Source organism: Erinaceus europaeus, chromosome 23 (assembly GCF_950295315.1).
Source record: "Erinaceus europaeus chromosome 23, mEriEur2.1, whole genome shotgun sequence".
NCBI classification, from domain to species: Eukaryota; Metazoa; Chordata; class Mammalia; order Eulipotyphla; family Erinaceidae; genus Erinaceus; species Erinaceus europaeus.
In genome coordinates, this window is record NC_080184.1 from 8,178,424 (window position 1) to 8,205,819 (window position 27,396).

At 40.4% G+C, this 27,396-nt stretch overlaps 1 protein-coding gene across 6 annotated transcripts; it reads left to right on the plus strand.

Annotated features, from left to right (window-relative positions):
- Positions 1 to 1,628: 1,628 nt before the first annotated feature.
- On the plus strand, positions 1,629 to 26,932 carry LOC103123869 (KRAB domain-containing protein 5-like). 6 transcript variants are annotated; one of them, XM_060182174.1, is made up of 5 exons: positions 1,632 to 1,833; positions 4,089 to 4,220; positions 10,518 to 10,644; positions 13,215 to 13,310; positions 23,770 to 26,932. In XM_060182174.1, exons 2-5 carry the CDS (start codon positions 4,206 to 4,208, stop codon positions 24,666 to 24,668), a joined length of 1,137 nt encoding a protein of 378 aa, XP_060038157.1. In that variant the 5' UTR covers positions 1,632 to 1,833; positions 4,089 to 4,205; the 3' UTR covers positions 24,669 to 26,932. The 6 variants fall into 6 exon arrangements, with proteins under 6 accessions (XP_016048652.1, XP_060038159.1, XP_060038161.1 ...); XM_060182175.1 differs by lacking the exon at positions 1,632 to 1,833 and adding an exon at positions 1,879 to 2,014; XM_016193166.2 differs by lacking the exon at positions 23,770 to 26,932 and having other exon boundaries at positions 1,629 to 1,833; positions 13,215 to 13,318.
- Positions 26,933 to 27,396: the final 464 nt, after the last annotated feature.

Below are 27,396 nucleotides of genomic sequence, written 5' to 3' on the forward strand. Positions count from 1 at the left end.
CCAGCAAGTCCCAGTGACAATTCTGGCTGGGAAAAAGAATATCATCCTGAAACCACCATTGAACATCTGTGTGAATTAAAAGACAGAATTTACTCTACTTTGTAGAATTCCTTAAAATAAATACTATAGGGAGTCGGGCGCTAGCACAGAGGGTTAAGCGCACGTGGCGCAAAGCACAAAGGCCAGCTTAAGGATTCCCGTTTAAGCCTTCGGCTCCCCACCTGCAGGGGAGTAGCTTCACAGGTAGTGAAGCAGGTCTGCAGGTGTCTTTCTTTCCCCCCTCTCTTTCTTCCCCTCCTCTCTCCATTTCTCTCTGTCCTATTCAACAACAACGACCTCAAAAACAACAACAATAATAACTACAACAGTAAAACAACAAGGGCAACAAAAAGGAATAAATAAATACTATAGCCTTCCCTTACATACACTGTATAACATCTCCGGGTAAGAACATAATCTTTGGACTTCAGAGAAATTTGTGCATTGTCCCAAGATGTGAGTTCCTCCTAGGCTCAAATAATTTATTGTTGTTGCTATTAATTTTTGCCACCAAGGTTATTGTTAGGGCTTCAAGCCTGAGTGATTCCACTGCAAACCGTGAACTCCATACTCTAAATGGTGTTCTGGTGCTTGAAGCCTGGTCCTCACTTATAATGGTGTATGGATGAGCCATGTGGCAGCTCCTTCGGATTTATTCTTTAATAAACTCATCTAAGATCCGAAGCTGTCAATTTCTCAGCTTATAAATCCATATATTCATTCACCTTACTCTGACATGTGGGGCTACTTATAGTTTTTCTTACAAGTGCATTGCAAAACAAAATATTTCTCTAGATGGCGTTCCTTGCCCAAGCCTAGAGCAGATGTAAATACAACGTAAGACAGCTCTAGGAGGGACCTTATTTGTACTCTAGAAGTTGGAACTGGCATTAAGTAAGGGGAAAATAGAAAAAAATATTCCTTGTTTTAAGTTTATTCAAACTCAGGAGTCGAAGGAAACCAAAGCAATCAGTGCTCCACTAGCATAATCTGTAGTTGCAGGGTGCCCAACCTCCTGTTTCAGAAGCCCCTCAACGTGATGTCTGGGAACCCAGTCTTTCTTTTATACCCCAACCTAGACCCAAGACCCCAAATCTGATGCCAGATCTCCAAAGCAAAGTCTTGGGCTGAGTCTCCCATGGACACCCCCGCACCTCCACCTCCAGCAGAGGATGGGATCTAAGCTTCCAAGCAGGGACAGAACAGATGCTGGGAATTCACCCGCCATCTAGGTTGGATGTGCCAGTCAAGACCGGAGTGGGTCAACCTGGCTGCCTTTCAGTTACTTTAAGACCGTTTTGAGCCAGCCCCTCCCTATCTCAGTCTACTTCGTGCACACTCTCGTCGGGTTCTGTGCAATGTCCTTCCGGAGGTCTGAGACACCATCAAATGAAAGTAAGCAACAGAAAAATAGCTGGGACTGTGTCCTATCTGCACCACTGATACTTAGCTCTGCATGATGAAAGTCAAATTCACGCAGGCTATGAGTATTGTCTTTCACTGGCCCTGATTGGACAGTGCCCCAGCCAAACACATTTCTTGGGACCTGATTGGGTGGTTCCCGATTTAGGGAACAATAAAGGGCCCAGGTAGTAGGAGCGACTGGATTCCTATCCAATCTGGTTTGGAGGCAGGCGGTGCCAGACTCACAAGCTGGGCACTCGGGTCAGCAAACCTTGCTGCTTTGAATACATCACGGGTTTCCAGTCTTTTGCCGATGGTTTGTCCTCCTCTCTTTGTGCCTGGGACCTCAGAAAGGATGCCGCAGAGAATTTATATCGAGGGCTGAAGGTGGTGAGTGCTGGCCGCCATTGCAGAGACCCAGAGGGATGGTACAGTACAACCTAAATGTTGCTAAAAGCCGCCGCGCAGGCCAGGGTCTACCCCCGCCCCAGCACCCCCCCATCGGAGGCCCCCCCAGTTCTGTCTCATTTCCACGTGGAGTCCAAGCCCCAGTTTCATCCCTGAACTACAGGTGAGGGTTCTGACCCAGTTATTTGCTTAGTTGCAGGGATGTAGTTCCCTCATCCAAACCCATCCCTCCCTACTCCCTGCGTGTCTGCCCTGGGATCTTAGTAAGGGGATCAAGGAAAGACAGGGTGGTCAATTTGAGGGTTCAGAGAGTGAGCACTCTGCATTCTAAGTTAGTTTTTCAATGGATTTTTGATTGCTTTGTCTTTATTAGGCTCCAGGATTGTAGTCAGTTTAAATGATGCTTACCGGTTTTTCTTTCACTTACTGACAGTTTTAAGTTCTATCTCCTCCTCGTGCTATTTTTATATTGTGGGTCCTGTTCTGAGGGCTGTTAGGGAATGCCACCTGAAGTGTTTCAATAATTTCCTATCTTGCATTCCATGTAGATGGGGAAATTCCGAGGGGATCTTGACCCAATTCTTGTTAGTAGTTAGTAAGTAAAATTTTAATGCACTGTTGTGAAATGTGACCTGTCAGGTGCTTTAAATTCTGGTTAATTTATAAAATTTGTTATTGTAAAGAAAATAGTGAATTGATTTTTTTTTTTCTCAAATGGCAGATTCCAACTAGTTAAAACTATTAAAGTGCCCTCCCTTTTCAAGGGCAACAAAAAAGGGCAAAAAGCAACAAGGGCAACAAAAAGGGAATAAATAAATCTATTTTAAAAAGTTCCCTCCCCTATTTTTCTTGGCTATAGATGGTTCTTTTAATTCTCTCTCTCTCTTTTTTTTACATAGGGATTGGGGTGGCTTTGTTTTATTTAAATGAAGGCATGACTTATTTGGGGAATGTGTTTCTATTTCTTTTTAAATATTTATTCCCTTTTGTTGTCCTTGTTTTATTGTTGTAGTTATTATTGTTATTGATGTCGTTGATGTTGGATAGCACAGAGAAATGGAGAGTGGAGGGGAAGACAGAGGGGGAGAGAAAGACACCTGCAGACTGCTTCACCCCTTGTGAAGCCACTCCTCTGCAGGCAGGGAGCCAGGGGCTCAAGGGGGATCCTTACTCAAGTCATAGCGTTTTGCGCCACCTGAGCTTAACCCACTGCGCTACTGCCCTACTCTAAATGTTTCTTTTTGAAATAAAGTTCATGAGGTTGCCAGCATAGTTTACTTGGTAAAGCCTGTAGTAGACGAGCAGCATCAGAACTAACAATGAACTTATTAAGGTGCCAATGCGCGAAGCCAGGCTGCATCCTGCAAACTGACAATTTCTTAGAGTGACTCCCAGAACATCTAGTGATTTACATGCATTCCAAAGCTTGAGAAGACAATCTTAGAAAAGTACTACTCTGTCCAATGCTTTCATTAGTATCACAAAAATGGAATTTTGGGGGCTGGGTGGTAGCGCAGCGGGTTAAGCACACATGGCGCAAAGCACAAGGACCGCTGTAAGGATCCCAGTTCAAGCCCCCGGCTCCACACCTGCAGGCGGATGGGTCGCTTCATAGGCGGTGAAGCAGGTCTGCAGGTATCTATCCTTCTCTCTCCCTCTCTGTCTTCCCCTCCTCTCTCCATTTCTCTCTGTCTTGTCCAACAATGACAGCAATAACAACAATGATAACAATAAGGGCAATAAAAGGGGAAAAATAGCCCATAAGAGCAGTGGATTCATAGTGCAGGCACCGAGCCCCAGCGATAACCCTGGAGGCAAAAACAAACAAACAAACAAAAAAACCCAGAATTTTAAAAAGATGGTCTCCTGTGCCCACCATCACAGCTTCTATTTGTAGTTCTTCTCATGAGTATCTACTGTTTAATTCAGTGCTCTGGTTTACTAGAGTTGAAACAAACTTTGATCTAAAAGTTACTGGATCTTTCCCACATGGATTTGGAATTTGCAGCTCAGTGCAGCCCATGTTTCCCATTACTGCAGATTTTATGGATTCCAAATGAAGATGGGAAAGAAAAAACTCAAGATTTGGTGTTTATATAGGAACTTGTTCGTGAATCTCTCCTTAACCTTTAAGTGCTAGTAATATGGAACTTATATATTATTATATATATTAGTATTATTTATATTATGTAAAAATATAATATATATATTATTATATACTAATGTCCTCTCTATAGGTGAGGTTGTACCAAGTGAAGAGGCTTTGCAGTTGTCTTAAAAGGTATACTCTCCAGGTGCATCGGAAATTGTGTCACACATTCTCACCTCAGGAGTCAGAGACATAGAAGGAGGAAATGTCAGGTTGTCAGGTAAGTGTCTGTCTAGATCAGAAGCTGTATCTTCTTTTCCTCTTGAAATAATAGCATGTGTTTAAAAGTTGCAAATATATATATATATTAATATTTATTTATTTTCCCTTTATGTTGCTCTTGCTTTTTATTGTTGTTATTGATGTCATCATTGTTAGATAGGACAGAGAGAAATGGAGAGAGGAGGGAAAGACAGAGAGGGGGAGAGAAAGATAGACACCTGCAGACCTGCTTCACTGCCTGTGAAGCGACTCCGCTGCAAGTGGGGAGCTGGAGGCTCGAACCAGGGTCCTTACGCAGGTCCTTGCGCTTTGCGCCACATGCGCTTAACCCGCCGGATACCGCCGGACTCCCTAAAAGTTGCAAATATTTATTTTTCTACCTCTGGTGTTTCTGCTTTCTTTACCTATTTTTGGAATAACTAACCATAATTCTTTAAACACTTTCCCATTTTGCACAGCCTTTTCTTCCTTCTCCCATTTTCCTGGATATAATGAAGAATTATCAACTTGAATTAATGACTTGCAGCTTTTTAAAATGTTCCCTTTATGACAAATCAAAGGGGAAAATGTTGAAATAAATCTTGCTGTCAGGGATAGTGAAAGTTCTAGGGTATCAGTGAGTTAGACCCCATATACATGTTCCATCACCTCTGCATATAATAGTATACAAAAGTGAATAAATTAACAAGAGGGCCTATGGCCCAGAATTTCTCAGGGTTCCATAAAGATAGTCTTGCTATCCATACTGCTATGGAAATGCCTGTGGTTTTAAATTACACTAAATATTTCAACCACAAGAGCTATATGCTACTTGAAAGTCGCATGAACTATTTTTACCATGATTAGATTTATGCTCTTATCTTTTGTAACAAAGCCACAATATTTGAGGTAAGTCTTTTTTTAATTGTTTTATTTTCTTTTTCTTTCTTTCTTTTTTTTTAAATAGTGCTTTAATAGTGATTAACAAGATTGTAAGGTAATCGGCATATAGTTCCTACCACTGGAGTTCCATGCCCCATCCCCTCCACTGAAAGCTTCCCTATTCTTTATTGCTTTGGGAATATGCACCAAAATCTTTATGGGATGCAGCAGGTGTAAGTTCTGGCTTCTATAATTGCTTCTCTACTGGACATGTATGTTGGTAGGTCAATCCACACCACCAGCTTGTTTATCTTTTCCCTAGTGGAGTAGGGCTCCAGAGAGGTGAAATTCCAGGACACATTGGTGAGGTCATCTACATGGGGAAGTCAAGGAGATAAAGTTTTGTGTGTCACTTTGTCCTGTTACAGGGGATGTTGCCTCCACTATAACATTACTGTTTCCTTTATTATTCTTAAGGATTATAGATAGCTTTACAGAAAGATATGCAGATATTATCACCTTTAATCTGGAAACTCCTCTGTTGGTCTTTGATTGTAGTTGTTTTAATAAAACACAGGCTCTATTCTTTGTGCACTGGAGATACTGTTTTGGTATGTTTGCTTTACTTTTTTTTTTGTATTTTGCAAGTGGAGCTTCACTAATCAGGTATCAATCCTATAGGTTTCCTTTTTATTACAAATTCATGTTGCAACCTCTTTTACTATTATTATTATTTTAATCTTTATTGATTGGACAGAGACAGCCAGAAACTGAGAGAGAAGGGGAAGATAGAGAGGCAGAGAAACAGAGAGGCACTTGCAGCCCTGCTTCACCACTTGAGAATTTTTCCCCCTGCAGGTGGGGACCAGGGACTTGAACCCAGGTCCTTGTGCAGTGTAAACTGTGTGTTCAACCTGGTGCATCACCACCTGGCTCCTGTTAGAACCTCTTCTTTTTTACTTACGTTCTCATAAAAAGAAAACAAGAACTACATAATTTCCTATGTCCAGATATTTTAAAGATATAATCTAACAGGGCCAGGTGGTGGCACACCTGGTTAAGTGTTCACAGTGTACATGAGCCCTGGTCCCCACCTGCAGGGGGAAAGCTTCATGAGTGGTGAAGCAGAACTGCAAGTGTGTGTCTGTTTCCCTCTCCCCTCTCAATTTCTGTCTATATCCAATAATAAATAAAATAAAAACTAATGTAACATAAATGATAAACAGAAGCTTTCAATTATTAGGTCATCTTTGTGCAATATCTTTCTTGTTCCATTGTTTTTCTCAGGTTTGATCTTTAGTATCAACATTGTTTTAAGTAATCTGTGTACTCTAAGTCATATAACCTGAGCTGAAACCTAAATTATACCTCTTCTGGGTTTGTAAAAATATTTACATGACAAAGAAGGAATAATAATGCCCTTCAACACATAAGTCTAGGAGATATTGATGAGGCCATCTACTTGGGAAAGTTAGGGAGATAAGTTTTGTGTGTCACTTTGTCCTGTCATACCTTATGTTGCCTCCACTATAACATTACATTTTTCCTTTATTATTCTTTGATTGTAGTTGTTTTTTAATAAAAACATAGACTTTTTGTATTAACTTTTGAAAAGTTGCTAAAATGATACCTAGTAGCTAGAAAATGTTCAACTAGACTGTTGTTGCCACTAGTATTTGTAGTTGGCACAAACCTCAGTTCAAAGGCATCCAAAAAACACTTCCCTTGGAGTGCTACCTCTTTGTTATTTAAAAATGTGTCCTTAGGCACAAAATGACTTCTTGTAAATGCTGGCTCAGATGCCTCTCAGAACTCCTGAATAGAAATTCTCATTTTATTATTATATTTTTTCAATTATCATTTATGTGCTTACTATTTTATCAGAATACTGCTAAGCTCTAGTTTCCAGTGGTACTGGAGATTGAACTTGTAACCTTTTGTACTTCAGGCATGAAAGTCTTTCTACATAATTGCTATGCTATCTTCCCTCAAATATCATTTCTTTGTTTTTTTAAGAAACAATAACAGTATCTAAGTCAGTTACACAGACTTCTTTTTTTCCTACCAGAATGATTACTGTGACTAGGTGGCTGCATAGCAATTCTATCACTCCTAGTGGCCATATTTTTCTTTTTCTCTGATAGATGGTGAGAGACAGAAGTAGAAAGGGAGAGACAGAATGAAAGTGAGACTTGCAGCTTAAGAAGCCTCCCTCCCCAGACTGAAGGCTTGAACCTGGGTTTTCATGCATGGTAACATTTGCCCTCTGCTGAGTGTGCTACTCCCCAGCACCTATGTCCTACTTCTATATTTCTGTTTATTTATAGACGAAGAGAGAGCAAAAGAGATCACAGAATAGAAATTTGCTTCAATGAAATGGGGGCTGGTTCTACCTGGGAAGAACATATGGCAAAGCAACGCACTATCCAAATGAGTTATTTCCCCACTCCCAGGATCTACTGCTTAAGCCATCTGGGCTTTTTCTCATGCTCAGGGTTTTTCCCTCACCAAATTGTAGATTGGAGTTGGTCTGTAATGAGGTCAAGTTCTGGGATAAGATTTACTCCCTGCCTACACTATCATGAGCTTGTCTCTTCACCCCACCAGTGCCAACTTTGAAGTTATTGCTGTCTGTATGATCCTATAGGAGCACCCTTCCCTGAAGACAAACTCTGAATGCTTTTTTAAACTCCCCTTAGACCCCCTGCTCTTGCTCTCCCCACCCCCCAGTTCTTTTTCAGGAAATTTCTCTGATCCTTGTCATATGGTTTCAGGGCTTACATCTTCTCTTAGACCAGCCACTTTATGTTGATCTGGGATCAGATAGGGATCTATGCCTCCAATATTGGCAACTCCTCCTTCAACTTAGACAGAGTGGAGTAGTGTGGGGTTCAGGAAGAGAATGGGCCAGATGGTTTGAAGATACCAGAAAACTGAGGCTCTGAAGAGAGCAGAGACTCAGCCTACTGTTCCCTGAGGTGGATGAGAGCCACGCCCATATTAAGCTTTTGCTGTAGCTGCTCCTGGGGCTGGGCGGAAGTCATCAGAATCTCATGAACTTCCTTTTTTTCTCAAACCGATGTCTGATACGGGTATCAGTGCCCTCGCTCACCCCTCTTCCTTGTCTCCTTCAACCTTCCAGTTTTACAGTCTGACAATTGTCTCCTAACTGGGAAGGAAAAACACCCCATGTCCCTAGTTGGGACTACAGACCATGATTCACTGCCTCCATTTTTCCCTCTACCAACTTCTCTGCAGCATAAAGGGACAGATTGACAGGAACAGGCAGAACAGAGCAAGCAGAAAAGAGCAGGGTTCTCCTTTCATGATCACCTATTCCATGCTGCTAGCCAAGAAACTGATCTCCCAAACCTGTTACTCTGTCCTCTAAGGAAATGAAAAAGATGCCTGTTCAAATTGCTCAGCTTCACCCATGCACCCAAGATACCTATCTGGACACTGATCTTTACTCAGCTTGCCTGCAACTCAGGTCCTCTGAACATTCAGATGCGGTGTGGCCTTAAGAGTATTTGCATTGGCCAGTCCCTCTCCCTACAACAGCTTCACCCCAGAGACTCATGGTGCTATGCTAGGGAAGGCAATCTACATTTTAATAGATTCTCTAATTAGATTTTTTCTTTTTTAAAATTTTTAAAATGATCTTTATTTGCTTATTGGACACAGACAGCCAGAAATTGAGAGGATGGGGGAGATAGAGAAGGAGAGAGACGGAGAGATACCTGCAGCACTGCTTTACCACTTTAGACACTTTCCCCATGCAAGTGGGGGCTAGGAGCTCAAATCCAGGTCCTTGTGCACTGTAACATATGTGTTCAACCAGGTGTGCCGCCACTCGGCCCCAGAATTTTTTTTTCTTTTTTTATAATTAAAAAAATAATGTATTTCTTCCCTTTTGTTGCCCTTGTTGTTTTATTGTAGTTATTGTTGTTGTTATTGATTGTCATAGTTGGATAGGACAGAGAGAATTGGAGAGAGGAGGGGAAGACAGAGAGGGGGAGAGAAAGACACCTGCAGACCTGCTTCACCGCTTGTGAAGTGACTCCCCTGCAAGTGGGGAGCCGGGGGCTGGAACCGGGATCCTTATGCTGGTCCTTGTGCTTTGCACCACATGCACTTAACCCGCTGTGCTACTGCCCAGAATTTTTTTTCTAACCTTTAGGTTTTAATATTTATATTAGTAATCCAGATGCATTTTTGAAATATGATCTTTATTACCTAGTATTTGTTAAATACATTAAATTTTTTTCTTTGGTCTTTTTTAATCATCACTGTTATTAGACAGTGACAGAGAGGAAGAGAGAGTGAAAGAGATCACAACAGCAAAACTTCTTTAGGGCGAGGGAGGTTGGATTCAAACCTGGGTCACTCACATGACAAAGTAGCACATTATCCAAGGGAGCTTTTTCACTGGCCTAGGATTGACTTTCATTTCTTTTGATTTTTTTTTCTTTATTGGGGAATTAATGTTTTACATTCGACACTAAATATCCTTTTGACTTTTAAAAGACGATTCTGCTGTGTCCATTTCTTCCACAAGACAGAATGGCACCCATACAGGGTTTCAGAAATGACTTACAGACTCCTCAGATGTTCAATAGGAAAAGTATTAATAGTTTACTGTAGGATGTGTTGTTAAAATTTTCGGAGGCTCCAGCTGGCCGGGTTAGCTTCACGGGCGGGTAACAGAGACGCGGAGACATCGGCTGGGCAGGGAAGCTGTATTTCTTTATTTAGGAACAGCGATTCATAAACTAAGACAAACTAATCACCAAACAGAACTCTGCTGTCTCTTTGCAGCGGCGCAAGCACTCTCTCTTACTCTAGAATTCAGGAACCCTCTGAACTCTGGAACTCTGGCACTCTCGGGGTTCCTTGGGGCGGGGCCAACCGGCCCACGAAACTAACTGGACTGATCCAATTTTCTTGGCGGGGGAGAACTAGAACCCAATGTAAAGCATACAACAAGGATGTAAGGATCACACTCAAAAAGGTGTATGTCTGGGTTGATGTCATTATCATTTTTCCCTTTATTGGGAGGTTTATGTTTTACAGACACCAGTAAACACAATAGTTAGTACATGCATAACATTTCTCAGTTTTCCACATAACTATACAACCCCCACTAGGTCCTCTGTCATCCTTTTCCAGAACCTGTACTCTCCCCCCACCCTCCTGCCACGCACCCGGAGTTTTTACTTTGGTGCAATACACCAACTCCAGTCCAAGTTGATGTCATTATTTTACCAGATACCTGATTTACAGTGCCTTTATGAGCCATTTGTTATCCTTTATCAGTTAGAGAATAGCTGAAAATATTGCACTGAAAATAGTCTTATAGGATAAATTAGGAAAGTCATCTTAGATCAGATTAAGAACTTTGTAATGACAGCTTGGTAAATACTTTTCATTTCAGGAACTGTTGACATTCAGGGATGTGGCCATAGAATTCTCTCAGGAGGAGTGGGAGTCTCTGCACCAGACCCAGCAGAATTTATACTGGGATGTGATGTTAGAGAACTACAGAAATCTGGTCTCCCTCGGTGAGAGTAACTTCTTTACTGTTTCTTTTAAACATTGTCATTGGGAGTCAAGTGGTAGCACAGCAGGTTAAATGCACATGGTGCAAAGTGCAAGGACCAGCATAAGGATCCTGGTTCGAGCCCCCAGCTCCCCACCTGCAGGGGAGTCGCTTCACAGGCAGTGAAGCAGGTGTGCAGGTGTCTGTCTTCCTCTCCCCCTCTCTGTCTTCTCTTCCTCTCTCCATTTCTCTGTGTCCTATCTAACAATGACGACATCAATAGCAACAACAATAGTAACTACAACAACAATAAAAAACAGCAAGGGCAACAAAAGGGAAAGTAAATATTTAAAAAAAAAATTGTCACTTTAGGGGGCCGGGCGGTAGCGCAGCGGGTTAACAGCACATATGGCGCAAAGCGCAAGGACCAGCATAAGGATTCCAGTTCTAGCCCCCTATTCCCCACCTGCAGGATGATTGCTTCACAGGCGGTGAAGCAGGTCTGCAGGTGTCTTTCTTTCCCCCTTTGTCTTCCTCCTCTGTTGGTTTCTCTCTGTCTTATCCAACAATAACAGTAATGGTAGCAATAACATAAACAACAAGGATAACAACAACAACGGCAACAAAATGGGAAAAATGGCTTCCAGGAACAGTGTATTCATAGTGCAGGCACCGAGCCCCAGCAATAACCTCAGAGGCAAAAAAGAAAAAAAATGGTCACTTTGAAGATTCACTAGAATTCATATCTTTGGGATAAAAGATGCAAAACATAAGACAATCTTTAATATTTTTGTCATCACTTGGACATTATTTTTCTGAGCAGATTTTTTTGTTTGTTTGTTTGTGTGTTTGTTTTCCCCTCAGAAAGATAGGGAGCAAGAAAGACAAACACAGGGAGGGAGGGAAAGACACCACAGCTCTGAAGCATTCCCAGGTACTGTGACAACCAGGGTCTCAAACCTGGCTTATACACATGGTTAAGTAGTTAAGCTTTCTTGCCAACCCTGAAAACCTTGATGTTTTTTTATCTTTACTCCAATTTTCTCCTTTGGTAAAGTGATATCCAGTTTTCACTCTAGATTTTTGGTATTCTCAGCATTCAGTTATATAAATACATATCACATATTAATTCAAATTTCCTCCACCACCTCCCCCCTCTGCTTTTTTACTTTGATCTGGTCCAAGGCTTCACTACTCAGATTTTTTCAGATAGAAAGAGTGAGACAGAAAGATAAAGAGAAAAGGAGAGAAACCACAGCAATGAAGCTTCCTTCAATGTGGGGGAGACTGGGCTTGACTCTGGGTTATGTCCGTGGAAAAGCAGTGACTGTCCAACTGACCTATTTTGTCAGCTCCTTCTTTTATCTTTTTTTTTTTTTTTTTTGGAGGGGGCGGTGGAGGCTGGTAATAGAGACAGAGGTATAGGCAAAGCATAACTCACCTCTGGCTATTGATGGTGCTGAGGCTGTACTATCTCCCTAGCCCTCTACCCCATGGAAATGGAATTCACTTTCTAAACATTAAAAATTCCTCTTGGAGGGGGAGTCGGGTGGGTAGCACAGAGAGTTAAGCGCACGTGGCACAAAGCGCAAGGACTGGCGGAAGGATCCCGGTTTGAGCCCCCTGCTCCCCCACCTGCAGGGGAGTCACTTCACAGGTGGTGAAGCAGGTCTGCAGGTGTCTATCTTTCTCTCCTCCTCTCTGTCTTCCCTTCCTCTTTCCATTTCTCTCTGTCCTAACAACGACGACATCAATAACTACAACAATAAAAAAAAAAAGCACAAGAAAAGGGAAAATAAATAAATAAAAAGAAAAAAAAATTTTTTAATTCCTCTTGGAGAACTGGAGAGGACATGGCGGTTCTGTAAAAATTTTTCATGTCTGCTGCTCCAAGGTCCCAGGTTTAATCCCCAGCACCAGTGTAAAACAGAGCTGAGCAGTGCTTTAGACTTTCTCTCTCTCAAAATAAAATCAAATAAATAATTAAAAAATTCCTCTTGGACTGAAAAAGTAGCTTGTCTGGGTAATGTAACTGCATTTTCTTGTGCATGACCCAGGTTGCGGGATTACTACCACACTGGGAGAAGCTTTGGTGTCGTGGTATCTTTCCTTCTCTCTTTCTGGGGGGGAAAAAAAAAAAGATTGTTGGCCCAAAGTAGTGATGTCCTGACAACAACAAAGAAAGAAAGAAAATTTCTCTTGGCTAGATGGAAGTGGCTGGATGAGGGTCTGTGTTTAATTCCCAGTACTGCATTTAAAAAAGCAAATGAGAGGGTGGGGTAGCACAATGGTTATGTAAATAGACTGTCATGCCTGAGGCTCCAAAGTCCTAGGTTCAATCCCCTGTACCACCATAAGGCCAGAGCTGAACAGTGCTCTGGTGGGGGGAAAAAAAAAAGCACAAATGAGAGAAAAAAATAGAACTTTTATTTAAAAAAATAAGTTCTATGTGTCAAAAAAAAAAAGCAGCAATTAGGGAAATCATTTTCTAGAACCCATTAAATGCACTATAATGTTCTTCTCTACTGAGCATAGTACTGGATTTGAATTTGGGAAATAGCAAAATTCATATTCCTTTTTCTTACTAAACAGGTCTCACTATATTTAAGCCAGATCTGGTCACATTTTTGGAGGAAAAGAAGGAGCCCTGGAATGTTGAGAAAAATGATAAAGTAACCATATACCCAGGTAGGTAAGAATGAGTGATCCAGATTTCACAGGTGTCAGAGAGGAAATCAATGTAGTTTGGGTGGCTCTACTTTAGTAGAAATGATTTTTGAGGGAGTCGGGCTATAGCTCAGCGGGTTAAGCGCAGGTGGCGCAAAGCACAAGGTCGGCATAAGGATCCTGGTTCGAGCCCCCGGCTCCCCACCTGCAGGGGGGTCACTTCACAGGCGGTGAAGCAGGTCTGCAGGTGTCTGTCTTTCTCTCCTCCTCTCTGTCTTCCCCTCCTCTCTCCATTTCTCTCTGTCCTATCCAACAACGACAGCATCAATAACAATAATAACTACTACAACAACGAAAAACAAGGACAACAAAAGAGAAAATAAATAAATAAAATATTTTTAAAAAATGATTTTTGAGAAGATTGTATTTATTTTTCTTGCCATGAAAATGATGTATCCTGTCCAACACTTAGCCTATTTTTCCATATGCTGACTGGATTCTCCAGTTCTGTGGTCATCGTCTACCCTCTGAGAACAAGCACGATTTAATTTATTTTCTACATCTTTTGAGATCAAGGCAAATCTGTACACATCTGTGTATCTCTCACTTAGCCTTTTACTTAGTAGCTTCCTGCAATTGTCAAGTGCTTTTAAGAACTTTTCTTTTTATTGATTTAACTTTGGTGTACAATATTAGAGTACAGTGCACTATCCATTGCGCTACGGAGCCTGGTGTACAATATTATTAGAATTTACGGGGCCAGGTGGTGGCATACCTGGTTGAGCGCACATGTTACAGTGTGCAAGGACCCAGATTTGAGCCCCTGGTCCTCACCTGCAGGGGGAAAGCTTCACAAGTGGTGAAGCAGTGCTGCAGGTGTCTCTCTGTCTCTCTCCCTATTACCCCTTCCCTCTCAATTTCTGATTGTCTCTAACAAATAAAGATAAAAAATTAAGAATCTGTATATATATACACATATATATATATATAAAAGAATTTAGCAGCATATCTATATGTATAAACGCACACCACCAGCAGCACCATCAAAATTTCTAGTAGTCTTTGAGCCAGAACCTCACAACCTATTCCTGTCTCCTAAGACATCCTATGTAATTTTCATAAAATTGTCAGTTTGATTATTTTTTATTTATTTATGTATTTACTTATTTTATTTGTTATTGGATAGAGACAGAGAGAAATTGAGAGAGAAGGGGGAGATAGAAAGGAAGAGAGACAGAGAGACACCTGCAGACCTGCTTCACCGCCTATGAAGTGACTCCCCTGCAGGTGGGGAGCCGGATTTCGAACCGGGATCCTTGTGCCAGTCCTTGCTTGTGCTTTGCACCGTGTGCGCTTAACCCGCAGCGGTACCACCCGACTCCCCATCAGTTTGATTATTAAACTATTTTTCAAATTCTTTTTTGTCACCAAGTCTTCACTGATCTGCGCTGACTTTTTTCAGATAGAAACAGAGAGAAAGGGCTGGATGGTGGCACAACCAGATGAGCACACCTGCATAAGGACCAGGGTTCAAGCCCCTGCTCCCCACTTATGGGGAGGAAGCTGCATGAGTAGTGAAGCAGCACTGCAGTTATCTCTCTCCTTCTCTATCTCCCTTTTCAATTTCTCACTGTTCTATCAAATTAAAAAGTCGGGCTGTAGCGCAGCAGGTTAAGCGCAGGTGGCGCAAAGCACAAGGACCGGCATAAGGATCCCGGTTCGAACCCCGGCTCCCCACCTGCAGGGGAGTCGCTTCACAGGTGGTGAAGCAGGTCTGCAGGTGTCTGTCTTTCTCTCCCCCTCTCTCTCTGTCTTCCCCTCCTCTCTCCATTTCTCTCTGTCCTATCCAACAACAGGCAACAACAATAATAACTACAACAATAAAAAAAAAAACAACAAGGGCAACAAAAGGGAATAAATAAAATAAATATTTAAAAAATAATAATAATCAATTCGCAACAAGGACAACAAAAGGGAATGCATAAATAAATAAATATTAAAATATATAAAAATAATAAATACGTAATTAATAAGAGAAACAGAGAAAGATGCATGGGCCATAGCACTGAAATTTCCCCCTTGCTGCACCAGCGTCGTGTGGTATGCCGTAGACTTTAACGTGGGTCACACACATGACAAAACAGGCTTGTATTTCAGTATTTCACTTAGCATGATCACATTGAGCAGCGTGTGTGTGTGTGTGTGTGTGTGTCTCACCCGGGACTATTTTTTAAATGGCTCCATTGCTTGCAGTAACTTTTTTTTTTTAATAGAGTGTGAGAAACAGAGATAGAGGAGGGAGAGGAAGAGTGAGACAAGACAGGAGGAGAGACACTATAGCTCCACAGCCCATTAAGCTTCTCCCCAGCAGCTGCTCCAATGTGACTCTAACCGGTGACAGCTACTCAGCCATGAACCCATTCATTTTACCTTCAAAGGCACAAAATCATCTTTTTTAATGACAGAATAGCAGTACACTCAGTATATAGCCCATAGCTCTTTATACAGTCTGTTGATGGTCTGTTGGGTTGATTACCTAGTTGGTTTTTGTGATTAGTGTATATATGTCTGTTTGAATTACAGTTTTGTGGAATTTTTTTTTTTTTTTTATAAAATAGAAACACTGACAAAACCATAGGATAAGAGGGGCACAGTAGCGCAGCAGGTTAAGCGCAGGTGACACAAAGCACAAGGACCGGCGTAAGAATCCTGGTTCAAGCCCCCGGCTCCCCACCTGCAGGGGAGTCGCTTCATAGGCGGTGAAGCAGGTCTGCAGGTGTCTATCTTTCTCTCTTCCTCTCTGTCTTCCCCTCCTCTCTCCATTTCTCTCTGTCCTATCCAACAACGACATTAATAAGGGAGTCGGGCGGTGGTGCAGCGGGTTAAGCTCAGGTGGCGCAAAGCACAGGGACCCGGATCCCTGTTGGAGCCCCGGCTCCCCACCTACAGGGGAGTGGCTTCACAAGCAGTGAAGCAAGTCTGCAGGTGTCTTTCTCTCCCCCTCTCTGCCTTCCCCTCCTCTCTCCATTCCTCTCTGTCCTATCCAACAACAACAACATCAATAACAACAAGGACAACAAAAGGAATAAATATTAAAAAAGGAAAATTTAAAAAAAATTTTAAAAGAGAGGTACAATTCCCACCACCAGAACTCCGTATTCCATCTCCTCCCCTGATAGCTTTCCTGTTCTTTTTTTTTATTATCCCTTTTTGTTGCTCTTGTTCTTTCATTGTTGTTGTAGCTTTCCTATTCTTTATCCCTCTGGGAGTATGGACCTAGGGTCTTTATGGGGTGCAGAAGGTGGAAGGTCTAGCTTCTGTAATTGCTTCCCCGCTGAACATGGGTGTTGAATGGTCCATCCATACTCCCAGACTGTCTCTCTCGTTCTCTGGCGGGGCAGGGCTCTGGGGAAACGGGGCTCCAGGACACATTGGGGTCGGCTGCCTATGGAAGTCTGGTTGGTATCATGGTAGCATCTTGAACCTAGTGGCTGAATAAAGAGTTAACATATAAAGCCAAACAAATTATTGACTAATGATGAACCTAAAGCCAAGAATATTACAGATGAAGATTTGGGGTGTCTGTTTTGGAAATAGTAGGTAGGTCTATTTTAGGTATATTCCAAGGGGCTCATGACTTTACTAGTTTTGCCTGAGCCTGACCTCTAATATGCAAGTGGACCTAAGTTATTGTCTGGGGGAATGATGTCATGTCTGGAAAAAGGACTAGAAAGCTGGTTCAGGGAAGAGAGTAGCTCCCAAGTATGGGAAAACTGTATAAATACTGTACACTAAACCCTGTTTACTGTAAACACCATCGATTTGATCAGGGGCCCATATTCAGCATAGGAGCTTATGTAACCTCTACATCCCTGTAGTTTTGTGAAATTTGGATAGATGCCTAGAAGTGATAATACAGACACTGGCATTTCTATTTTTATTTTTAGGGACAAATGGATCAGATAAATTTAGAAATAACTAAAGAAGATCACTGTGGTACCAACATAAATGGTGCCATTACTACTAATAATAAGTATCAAAATGTTGTGAATTTCAGCCTTGTTTGAGGAATAGTCTGCAGGAAAACTAATTGTTAAAAATACGTTGCCAAGACCAGGCAGTGGTTCACCCCATTGAACACAGGGACCTGGGTTTGAGGGAAAATTGACAAACGGTGAAGCAAATCTGCAAGTATGTATCTTTCTCTGTCTCTCCTTCCCCTCTCAATTTCTCTCTATCCTATCTAATAAAAAAAAGAGAGGCAGAAAGGAAAAACTGTCTCTGGGGAGTAGTGAACTCATTGTGCTAGCAACACACCTCAGCCATAAGCCTGGTGGGAAAAAATATCTATCTATTTATCTATCTATCTATCTAGATATCAACTTTCATTAAATTCCATAATTGTGGCTTCCCAGTGAGGTACATCATCCCTGATTGGACATGCAGTGCATTACACTAAAGACTCACAGGTCAGATCACTATGGTCATTATTCATCAATTTCAGACAGATGGTCTGTGCTTGTCGCCTGAGTCCTCTATCTCAGTGGGTGCTCAAATGTCAAATCCAAACTTCTGATTCTTGAAAAAAATCAGGGAAGGACTATCTATCATTCCCTCCAAAAGCTCCCTCACACAGTCACAGATTGCTGGAACCTCCTCATGTTGCAACCTTAGTCTCCTGATTGATCAGCTTTGGTGATTCTCTAGTGTGATGGGATCATGCAATGTAATGGAGTCATGTAATGGGTCCCACCTATTTATGAGATTTATCATTTTTGAATGTGAATTCTTTAGGACTTCTACATGTAAGAACATTGGTAATAGAGGGATTGGGTGATGGCCCGCCTAGTAGAGTGCATACATTACTATGCTCAAGGAGCAAGGTTTATACCCTGGTTCATCATCTGCAGGGGGGGATGCTTCAGAGTAATCTGGTGCTGCTGGTGTCCCTCTTGCTCTCTCCCTATCACCCCCCTTCCCTATCAATTTCTCTCTGTCTCAATCAACAAAAAGGGCTTCCAGGAGTAGGGAATTTGTCATGCAGTCACTGAACTCCAGTGATCACCCTGGTGGTAATACAAAGAGAGAGAGAGAGAGGGAGAGAAAAAGAGAGAGAACGAGAGAGAGAGAAAAAAATTGATATCAGAAGAGAATTATATTTCTTTTCCTATTTTAATGGCTTATACTTATTATTTCTTTACTAGGGATTACTGGCTTACAGTCAACAGTAAGATACAACAGTTTGTATATGTATAACATTTTCACATAACAATAAACCCCCCACTAGGTCCTCCTCTGCCATCATGTTCCAGAACCTGAACCTTCCCCCCCACCCCAGTGTTCTTTACTTTAGTGCAGTACAACGCCAGTCCAAGCTCTGCTTAGTGTTTTCCCTCTGATCTTGTTTTTTAACGTCTATGAGTGAGATCATCCCATATTCATCCTTTTTTTAATATTTATTTTCCCTTTTTTTTGCCCTTGTTTTTTTTCTTGTTGTTGTTGTAGTAGTTGTTATTGACGTCGTCGTTGTTAGATAGTACAGAGAGAAATAATGATCCTAGAAGAAAAATTCTGATGATCCTAGATGAAAAATTTTCAGTCTTCCACAATTAAATGAAATTTGAGCTTTAAGATTTTATACATGAAAATGAGGTAGCTTCATTCTACTCCTGTGTTTTTAGTATTATGAAAATATGATGAATATTGTCAAGTTGCTTTTGTGCGTTAATTGATACTATCAGTGAAACCTTCATTTTATTTATTTAGACACTTTTACATTGAAAATGTATATTGAAATTGCCATGAATACCAGGAGTAATTTCCCACTTTCTCTCTTATACCTACTGTCAGTTTTTGACTGCATTTGAACTCAGTTCATTGAATTTTGGAGCAATCTGACCCATATGTAGTAGCTTTGATAGTTCTGAGCTCATGAAAAATCATTTTGAAATTCTCTTATTCATGCAATAGCAGTATTTGGATACAGTTGCTATAACTTTTTCTTAAATGCTTGCATGAACTGTCATCTAAGACTTTGCTCTATTTGGAGGGTTTTGATTAATCTGTTAAATTTACTTACTAGGTGTAAATCTGTTGTAATTTACTCTTAAAAGTTTTTCTACAGGTCCAGGGGAGGCAGGCGGTAGCGCAGCAGATTAACCGCAGGTTGCGCAAAACACAAGGACCTGCATGGCATAAGAATCCCGGTTCTAGTCCCCGGTTCCCCACCTGCAGGGGAGTCGCTTCACAGGGGGTGAAGCAGGTCTGCAGGTGTCTGTCATTCTCCCCTCCTCTTTCTCTTCCCCTCCTCTCTCCATTTCTCTCTGTCCTATACAACAATAACGACAACAATAATAACAATAATAACTACAACAACAATAAAAGGAAAACAAGGGCAACAAAAGGGAATAAATAAATAAATATATTTTTTAAATTTTTTTCTACAGGTCCAAAAAAGAATGACAGAGGACCTAGTGGGGGTTGTATTGTTATATGGAAAACTGGTAAATGTTATGCGTGTACAAACTATTGTATTTACTGTCAAATGTAAAACATTAATTCCCCAATAAAGAAATTTTTAAAAAGTTTTTCTATACTATAGATAAGTTATATTTCTAAATATTTATACATGTTTTCAGCTCATCATAATAATTTTTACAGTGTCTGCTTTCACTTCTAACTGAAGCTGAGCCTTCTCTCTTTTATGCTTTTTTCACTTTGTCATTTCTACATTTTTTTGTTTTAAATAATAGTTTTTTTAATATTTATTTATTTATTTATTCTCTTTTGTTGCCCTTGTTGTTTTATTGTAGTTAATGCCATCGTTGTTGGATAGGACAGAGAGAAATGGAGAAAGGAGGGGAAGACAGAGAGGGGGAGAGAAAGATAGACACTTGCAGACTTGCTTCACTGCCTGTGAAGTAACTCCTCAGCAGGTGGGGAGCCAGGGGCTCGAACCAGGATCATTACGCTGGTCCTTGTGCTTTGCGCCATGTGCGCTTAACCCGCTGTGCTACCACCTGACCCCCCTAGTGTGTTTTTTAAGGGCAGTTCTTAAATTATTTACTCCTCAATTTCCCTTATAATTTATTTAATACTTTCTCTGACTTTGTTGAAATCCTCCCCCCCCCCCATGGCTTTTCATTTCAGTAAGCACCTTTAGAATCACAACTCTGAGGCCTTTTGAAGGTTTATATCATTGTTGAGTCAGAAGCTTGTTACCTTGGTCTATCACTGCATGTGATTCTATTTTCTCATTATTTTGATGTTTTATGAGAACTAGGTTTATGCTGGGGTGATCAAGTTTTTGCAGTCACAGGTGTCTCACTGAGGCTGTAGCACCAAAGGGCAGCAAGCACTCCAGTAGTTTGAGATTATGGTTGTGTCACACATTGTTGGGGGAGCAGACTCTGACTTTGCATATAAGAAGTAAATGCCATCTCTAGTCCCAGAGTCCAGAAACTGAATTCCAATATGCTTTCAAGATGACCATACCTTATAGCTCTTCCTATTATAAAGTTTGTAGGGACAGAGATGTAATAGAAACAGCCACTGGTATAGGGGTGGGTATGCTTGGACTGTGTCAGTGCCAGGAACCAGGCTTGGCAGGAAACAGTAACAGAAGGGACCAGACTGGTGGCAACATCAGGAACAGGGGCTGAGATTAGGCAGAAGCAGAGACTGGTAGGCAGAGCTAAGTGACTGGAGTCAGGAAGGTGACTGCCGTAGCAGTAACCAGGTCAGGCAGGAGGTAGCAAAAGAAGTGTCTGGGTGGGCCAGGGGGACCAGGAGGGCCACTGCTATGGGACCTGGACTTTGCTGGTATGGAATCGAGGCAGTGGAAAGTAAATCTTTTTTTTAATTTTTATTATCTTTATTTATTTATTAGACACAGACAGAAAATGAGAAGGAAGAGGGAGCTAGAGAGACAGAGAGACGCCTGCAGCCCTGCATCACCACTTGTGAAGCTTTCCCCCTACAGGTGGGGAACCAGGGGCTTGAACCTGGGCCCTTGCACACTGTAATGTGTGCGCTTAACCAGGTGCACCACCACCTGGCCCCCAAAAGTGAATCTTTTAACTCTGATGCGAAACTCGCTTTGTGTTCTCACAGACTGGATTCTGGACCTTTCTCTTTTGTTGATAGTTTACCTTGCAATCCAAGCCCTATATGGATTTTTCCTTTTATGTTATAGCTTTTGTTGTTGAGAAAGTGAACAAAAATAGAGTTTGCTAGTTCTCCATTGTTTTGATTCCTCTTTTATTCTTAATCAAGATAAGACTTTGTCATATTTATTACTCTTTTAATCTTTTAACTCATTAATCTTTTAATCTCCTAATCCCAACCCCCACTTCTTTTTCCTGGCAGCTTGCAATTTTTTCTTTGTCCTTGAATCTGGTAGTTTCACAATGATGTGTCATGATGTAGCTCTGTTTCCTAAACATTTCCATGCTCACCATATCCCAAAATTGGGGGGAAAAAACCTGCTATTATTTCCTTGAATATGGTTTCTGCCTCATTCATTCTGAGATTTATTTACTAGAGTCTCCATGGCACTTAGATACCCCTCAAGAGTTTGTTAGACTTCCCTGCTGTCACAGGGTACAATGTTCGCTCCCCTGGTTCACCTGGGTGTCATCCCCTGGGATTCATTCAAGAACCTATGACCTCTATTACTCTAACAGCAGTTGTGAGCTCCTATTTAAAAAAACATGCTTTCTGAGTGGTTCTGCACTCGTCTTTTAAATCCACTATGTGGGTTTCAAGCAATTGTAGGTATGGTTGACAGTATAGTGCTGTGTTTTTCTCCCTTTTTTCTTGTTCAAACTAGTCATGCATGATCACCAGCTGCCAATAATATTTTATTTATTTATTTTTACTTTTATCGCCCTTGTCTTTTACTGTCGTTGTAGTTATTGTTGTTGTTTTTGATGTCGTCATTGATGGATAAGACAGAGAGAAATGGAGAGAGGAGGGAAGATAGAGAGGGGAAGAGAAAGACAGACACCTGCAGACCTGCTTCACCGCCTATGAAGCGACTCCCCTTGCAGGTGGGGAGCCAGGAGCTCGAACCGGGATTCTTCAGCCGGTCCTTGCGGGATTCTTCAGCCCGTCCTTGCGGGATTCTTCAGCCGGTCCTTGCGCTTTGCGCCACCTGCACTTAACCCGCTGCGCTACTGCCCGACTCCCCCAGCCAATAATATTTTTAATCTTTACCAGCTATCCCAACTGTGCACTGATGAAATTTATTGATATATTTCATTTTAATACTTGTTTTCTGGGAGAGAGCCAAATTCTTCAGACTTGGTTGCCAAAGTCCCTTCCTCCCCCCACTCCCCCAAATCCCTTTCTAACCTTTTTTTTTTTACTTTTTTTAAATTTTTTTTTTTAATTAAAAAAAAAATTTTTTTTTTAATTTAAGAAAGGATCAATCAACAAAACCATAAGGTAGGAGGGGTACAACTCCATACAGTTCTCACCACCCAATCTCCATATCCCATCCCCTCCCCTGATAGCTTTCCCATTCTCTATCCCTCTGGGAGTATGGACCCAGGGTCATTGTGGGTTGCAGAAGGTAGAAGGTCTGGCTTCTGTAATTGCTTCCCCGCTGAACATGGGCGTTGACTGGTCGGTCCATACTCCCAGTCTGCCTCTCTCTTTCCCTAGCAGGGTGGGTCTCTGGGGAAGCTGAGCTCCAGGACACATTGGTGGGGTCTTCAATCCAGGGAAGTCTGGCCAGCATCCTGGTGGCATCTGCAACCTGGTGATTGAAAAGAGAGTTAACATATGAAGCCAAACAAATTGTTGAGCCTTTCTAACCTTTATGGACTCTATATGTTAGATTCTCCAGAGCATTTCAAACTGTTCTTTCTCTCTCTCTCTCTCTCTCTCTCTCTCTCTGTCTGTCTGTCTCTCTCTCTGTGTGTGTACACATGTATGTGTGTTTATATATGTGTGTATATACAAATATATAGCCTTCTGTTATCCCTTACATGTTTCCCTTTTTTTTCTTAAAATCTATAGTACATACTGGACTCTGAGTTCTGTCTGCAATTCAACAGTCTCAGGTATTTATATAAGTACTATCCTTTGTCAGTGGCCACAAATAATGGACCCATGGACAACAACCTGTTGCTGTTCCTTTTAGTGATCTATGTTATGTAAAATGGAAACAAGTCTCACAGGAAGCTACACACACAAAGTCAGATTTTTCAGGAAAAGATTTTAAGAGTTGGGCATTTTTTTCACATGTGTGTACTGGGAAAGTAGGTATTATAAACAAAAGTAGCAGACTGATACTTTTTTCAGTGTGGCTTTTCGCTTTGTGTTTGGTGGTCTCTGAATATATTTCAAGTAAGTATGTGTTTTCCATGAAGGAGTAAATTTCTTTACACTTTTAGATTAATATGAAGTTTGTATATTTGAATTTTGAAGTGTATTCCTGAGTAGTAACTTAAGTCATTTACTTGCTGTCTTTCAGATATGTCTTATGATACCCAGGGATCTTTGCCAAAGTCAGATGTAGAAGATTTATTCCCAAAAGTGTTACTGGGAAGATATGAGAACTTTAGCCTTGAAAATGTATACTTGATGGAAAATTCAGAAGAAGATCAAGAATTTGAAAGGCAGAAACGTTTTTATGATGCACTTACCCAAACTTGGACCACTACTCATAAGCACCTCAGTGACGAAAGAGATCAAGGACATAAGACTTCTTGGGAAAATTACAGCAAGTCATTTTTGTTTCCAGATACCCAATATAAAGGTAATGAATATGAGAAAGTCTATTATCAAATTTCAAACCTTGTTATACATCAAAGTATCCATCTTAGAGAGGAGTCTTACGGATGCAATAAATGTGACGAAGCTTTTAACCATTCTTCAAAACTTAATCACCACAAGAAATTTAATTTGAAAAAAAAACTATACATGTGTAATAAATGTGGAAAATTATTTAGTCACTCTTCAAATGTAAATAGACACAAAATAATTCATACTGGAGAGCAGCCTTACAAATGTACAGAATGTGGTAATACCTTTAACCGATGTTCAAGTCTTAGTCGACATCAGAGTATACATACAGGAGAGAAACCTTATAAATGTCAAGAGTGTGGTAAAACTTTTAACAGATACTCTAACCTTACCCGACATCAGGTAATTCATACTGGAGAGAAACCTTACAAATGTAAGGAATGTGATAAAGCCTTTAGCCGATACTCACATCTTACTGCACACCAGAGAATTCATACAGGAGAGAAGCCTTACAAAGGTAAAGATTCTGGTAAAACTTTTAATCAATGCTCAAACATTACTCAACACCAAGAGTTCATACTGGATAGAAACCTTACAAATATAAAAAATGGCAAAGCCATTAGCTAGTATTCAACTCTTGTGATCATGACAGAATTTGTAGTGGTGCGAAATTTGTACAAATTTAAGAAGTATAGCAAAGTTCTTTAGGTGGAATTCAAACATTATTCAACATCACAGAACCTTTGATAGAAAAACCATAAAAACATGAAATGAAAAGAGGTGTGTTTCAAATATAGATTTTAGAAAATGCCAGTGTCAAGAAAAGGAATTTCAAAGATATAGACTGTGGAAAGTACTTAATTAAATCAAATATAAATGAGCACTGAATAGTTTACAGCAGACAGGAATGAATCAAAACTACTTCTCAGATATCATTTTAAATCAATATTTATTACAGAAACTTGCCCAAAGTCAAGCACTTAGGTCATTTATTTGTTAATATGGTTCTAAGGATTAAGGTGATTGATTTTTGAACATGAATAATTAATTTCAATGTATGTTTGTAATCTAATTGGATTGGAGAGCTCTGAATAGCAATTATTAATGTAATTCTACTCTCAGATAACATGTAGTACATTTATTCTTAGTATATGTTGGAAATCAAATGCTTTGTTGTAGTCTTTGATATATGAGATGTACTCTTTGTTAAAACTCATGAACATTGGATTTTTCATGGAAGATGAAGAACAAAGTAAGGTAGACAGTATGAAAAAAATTTAAATGGACATGTTTGTATTTGATGTATAATGTTGACATGCAAACATAAAGTAGGTAATTAGGATATTTTAATTCAGTGGAACAAAGGCTATTCTGAATTAAAAAATTGTTTTACCAGTTTTATGTATAGAAAAACCTTGCAATTAATTACTATATTAATATAACATCATTGCAGTAACAAGAGGTTGAGAACATTTATGAATGTGCTTCAAATACTCTTCATACAGAATTGAATTGAAATTCATTGACAAATTCAGTGTAATATGAAGGCATGTTGATTTTTTTTAAATGATGCCCACATAAAACTTGTTAGGATTCAATGTTACTTTGATTTATAACAATAAATAAATATCACAGATGTCAGAATAAATGCTAGTTTATTTCTAAAGGCATGGAATTATTATAAATTCATATTTTATTGTCTCACCCTTGAAAATTACAGAAAACAACTCTTGAATCATTATACCAGAGGAAGAATGCTACTTATTATTATATGTTATGTATAAATGCTTAGAATCTCTGTTCTGAAAAAAAAAGAGAGAATCTGTTCTGGAAAGAATTATATAATGATTTTTGAAAGTCTTTAGCTATATGTAAATTTAATATACTTAAATTAATCAAACTATAGACTTTACAGTGATGTGTAACCAATGAAATACATTCCTACCATCAATACTAACTTACCTCACTTAGTTCATGGTTTGTAGGGAACAGATCGTAATAAGAAACTGGGAACAATGGAGTATAACATCAGTAGTTATCCATTTTCCCAGTGGCCCTAGCCATCAACAGATTTGGGTCCACAAGATAGCTCACTTGACTAGTGCACTGCGTGACCGGGTTTAAGTCTGGCCCCCACTTCATTGAAGGAAGTTTTTAGTACTATGATCTCTTTCTTTTTCTCTGTTTCCCTGTCCCTATCTAAAAATTAATTTTTAAAAATATTTTATTTATTTATTCTCTTTTGTTGCCCTTGTTTTTTTATTGTTGTAGTTATTATTGTTGTTGATGATGATGTCTTTGTTGGATAGGACAGAGAGAAATGGAGAGAGGAGGGGAAGACAGAGGGGGAGAGAAAGATAGACACCTGTAGACCTGCTTCACCGCCTATGAAGCGACTCCCCTGCAGGTGGGGAGCCGGAGCCTCAAACCAGGATCCTTATGTGGGTCCTTGTGCTTTGCGCCACCTGTACTTAACCTGCTGTGCTACTGCCCAATTCCCTAAATTAATTTTTTTTCTTTTTTTGTCTCTAGGGTTATCACTGGGGCTCAGTGCCATCAGAGAGAAATTGAGAGCAAAGGGGCAGATAGAGAGAGAGAGATAAGGATAGACACCTGCAGACCTGCTTTACCACTTAAGAATCTCCCTGCCCCCCACAGGTGGAGAGCCAGGGGCTCAAACCTGGATCCTTTCACAGATCCATTTGCTTAATACTATGTACACTTAACTATTTATGCCACTGCCTGGCCCCCTCAACTGATCTGTTAATGCTTTCCCCATATTTTATCTACTATATGATGCTCTTCTCTTTATAAATAGGCAACATGATGGGTTGTATTAATGCTTGTAGGGGTATTATTGGCAACTATTAAAGATACTTTATGGTACCTCATTTAGCATCTGTTTTGTCTAGCCACTGTGTCAACAGAGTAAACAAATCCTTCTATGTGTGTAATCCTTAGTCAGTTTCTTACAGAAACAAGTAAATATACAAGTTCCTGATATGATTTCCTCAGCCACTCTTATGTGCAATAATCTCCCCTGTCTCCCAAGCACTTTTCCCTGTGTGCCCTTACTTGGACCCCTGTAGAGCATACCAAAACCCCACTCTTAATTTGACTGGACCTATCTCATTTGGCCAAGGAACTTTAATATACTTTACAGGCAGATACTAATAAAGCTTTTGTTTTGCTTTTCACAATGGTATTATATAAAAACATAATCACATATTATAGGGTGCAAAAGACAAGCAGAAGATCTCTCTGGCACAAGCTATGCCAGGGATTGAACTTGGGATCTCCTACTAGAAATTTCCATGTTTTATCTGCTATGCTACCTACCAGACTACAGCAAATT

Bases quoted from the DNA above. Each gene is read 5' to 3' on its own strand.
- LOC103123869 (XM_060182174.1), top strand. The intron at 10,645-13,214 runs GTGAGAGTAACT...CTTACTAAACAG, and splicing joins CAGAAATCTGGTCTCCCTCG to GTCTCACTATATTTAAGCCA. The intron at 13,311-23,769 runs GTAGGTAAGAAT...GCTGTCTTTCAG, and splicing joins TAAAGTAACCATATACCCAG to ATATGTCTTATGATACCCAG.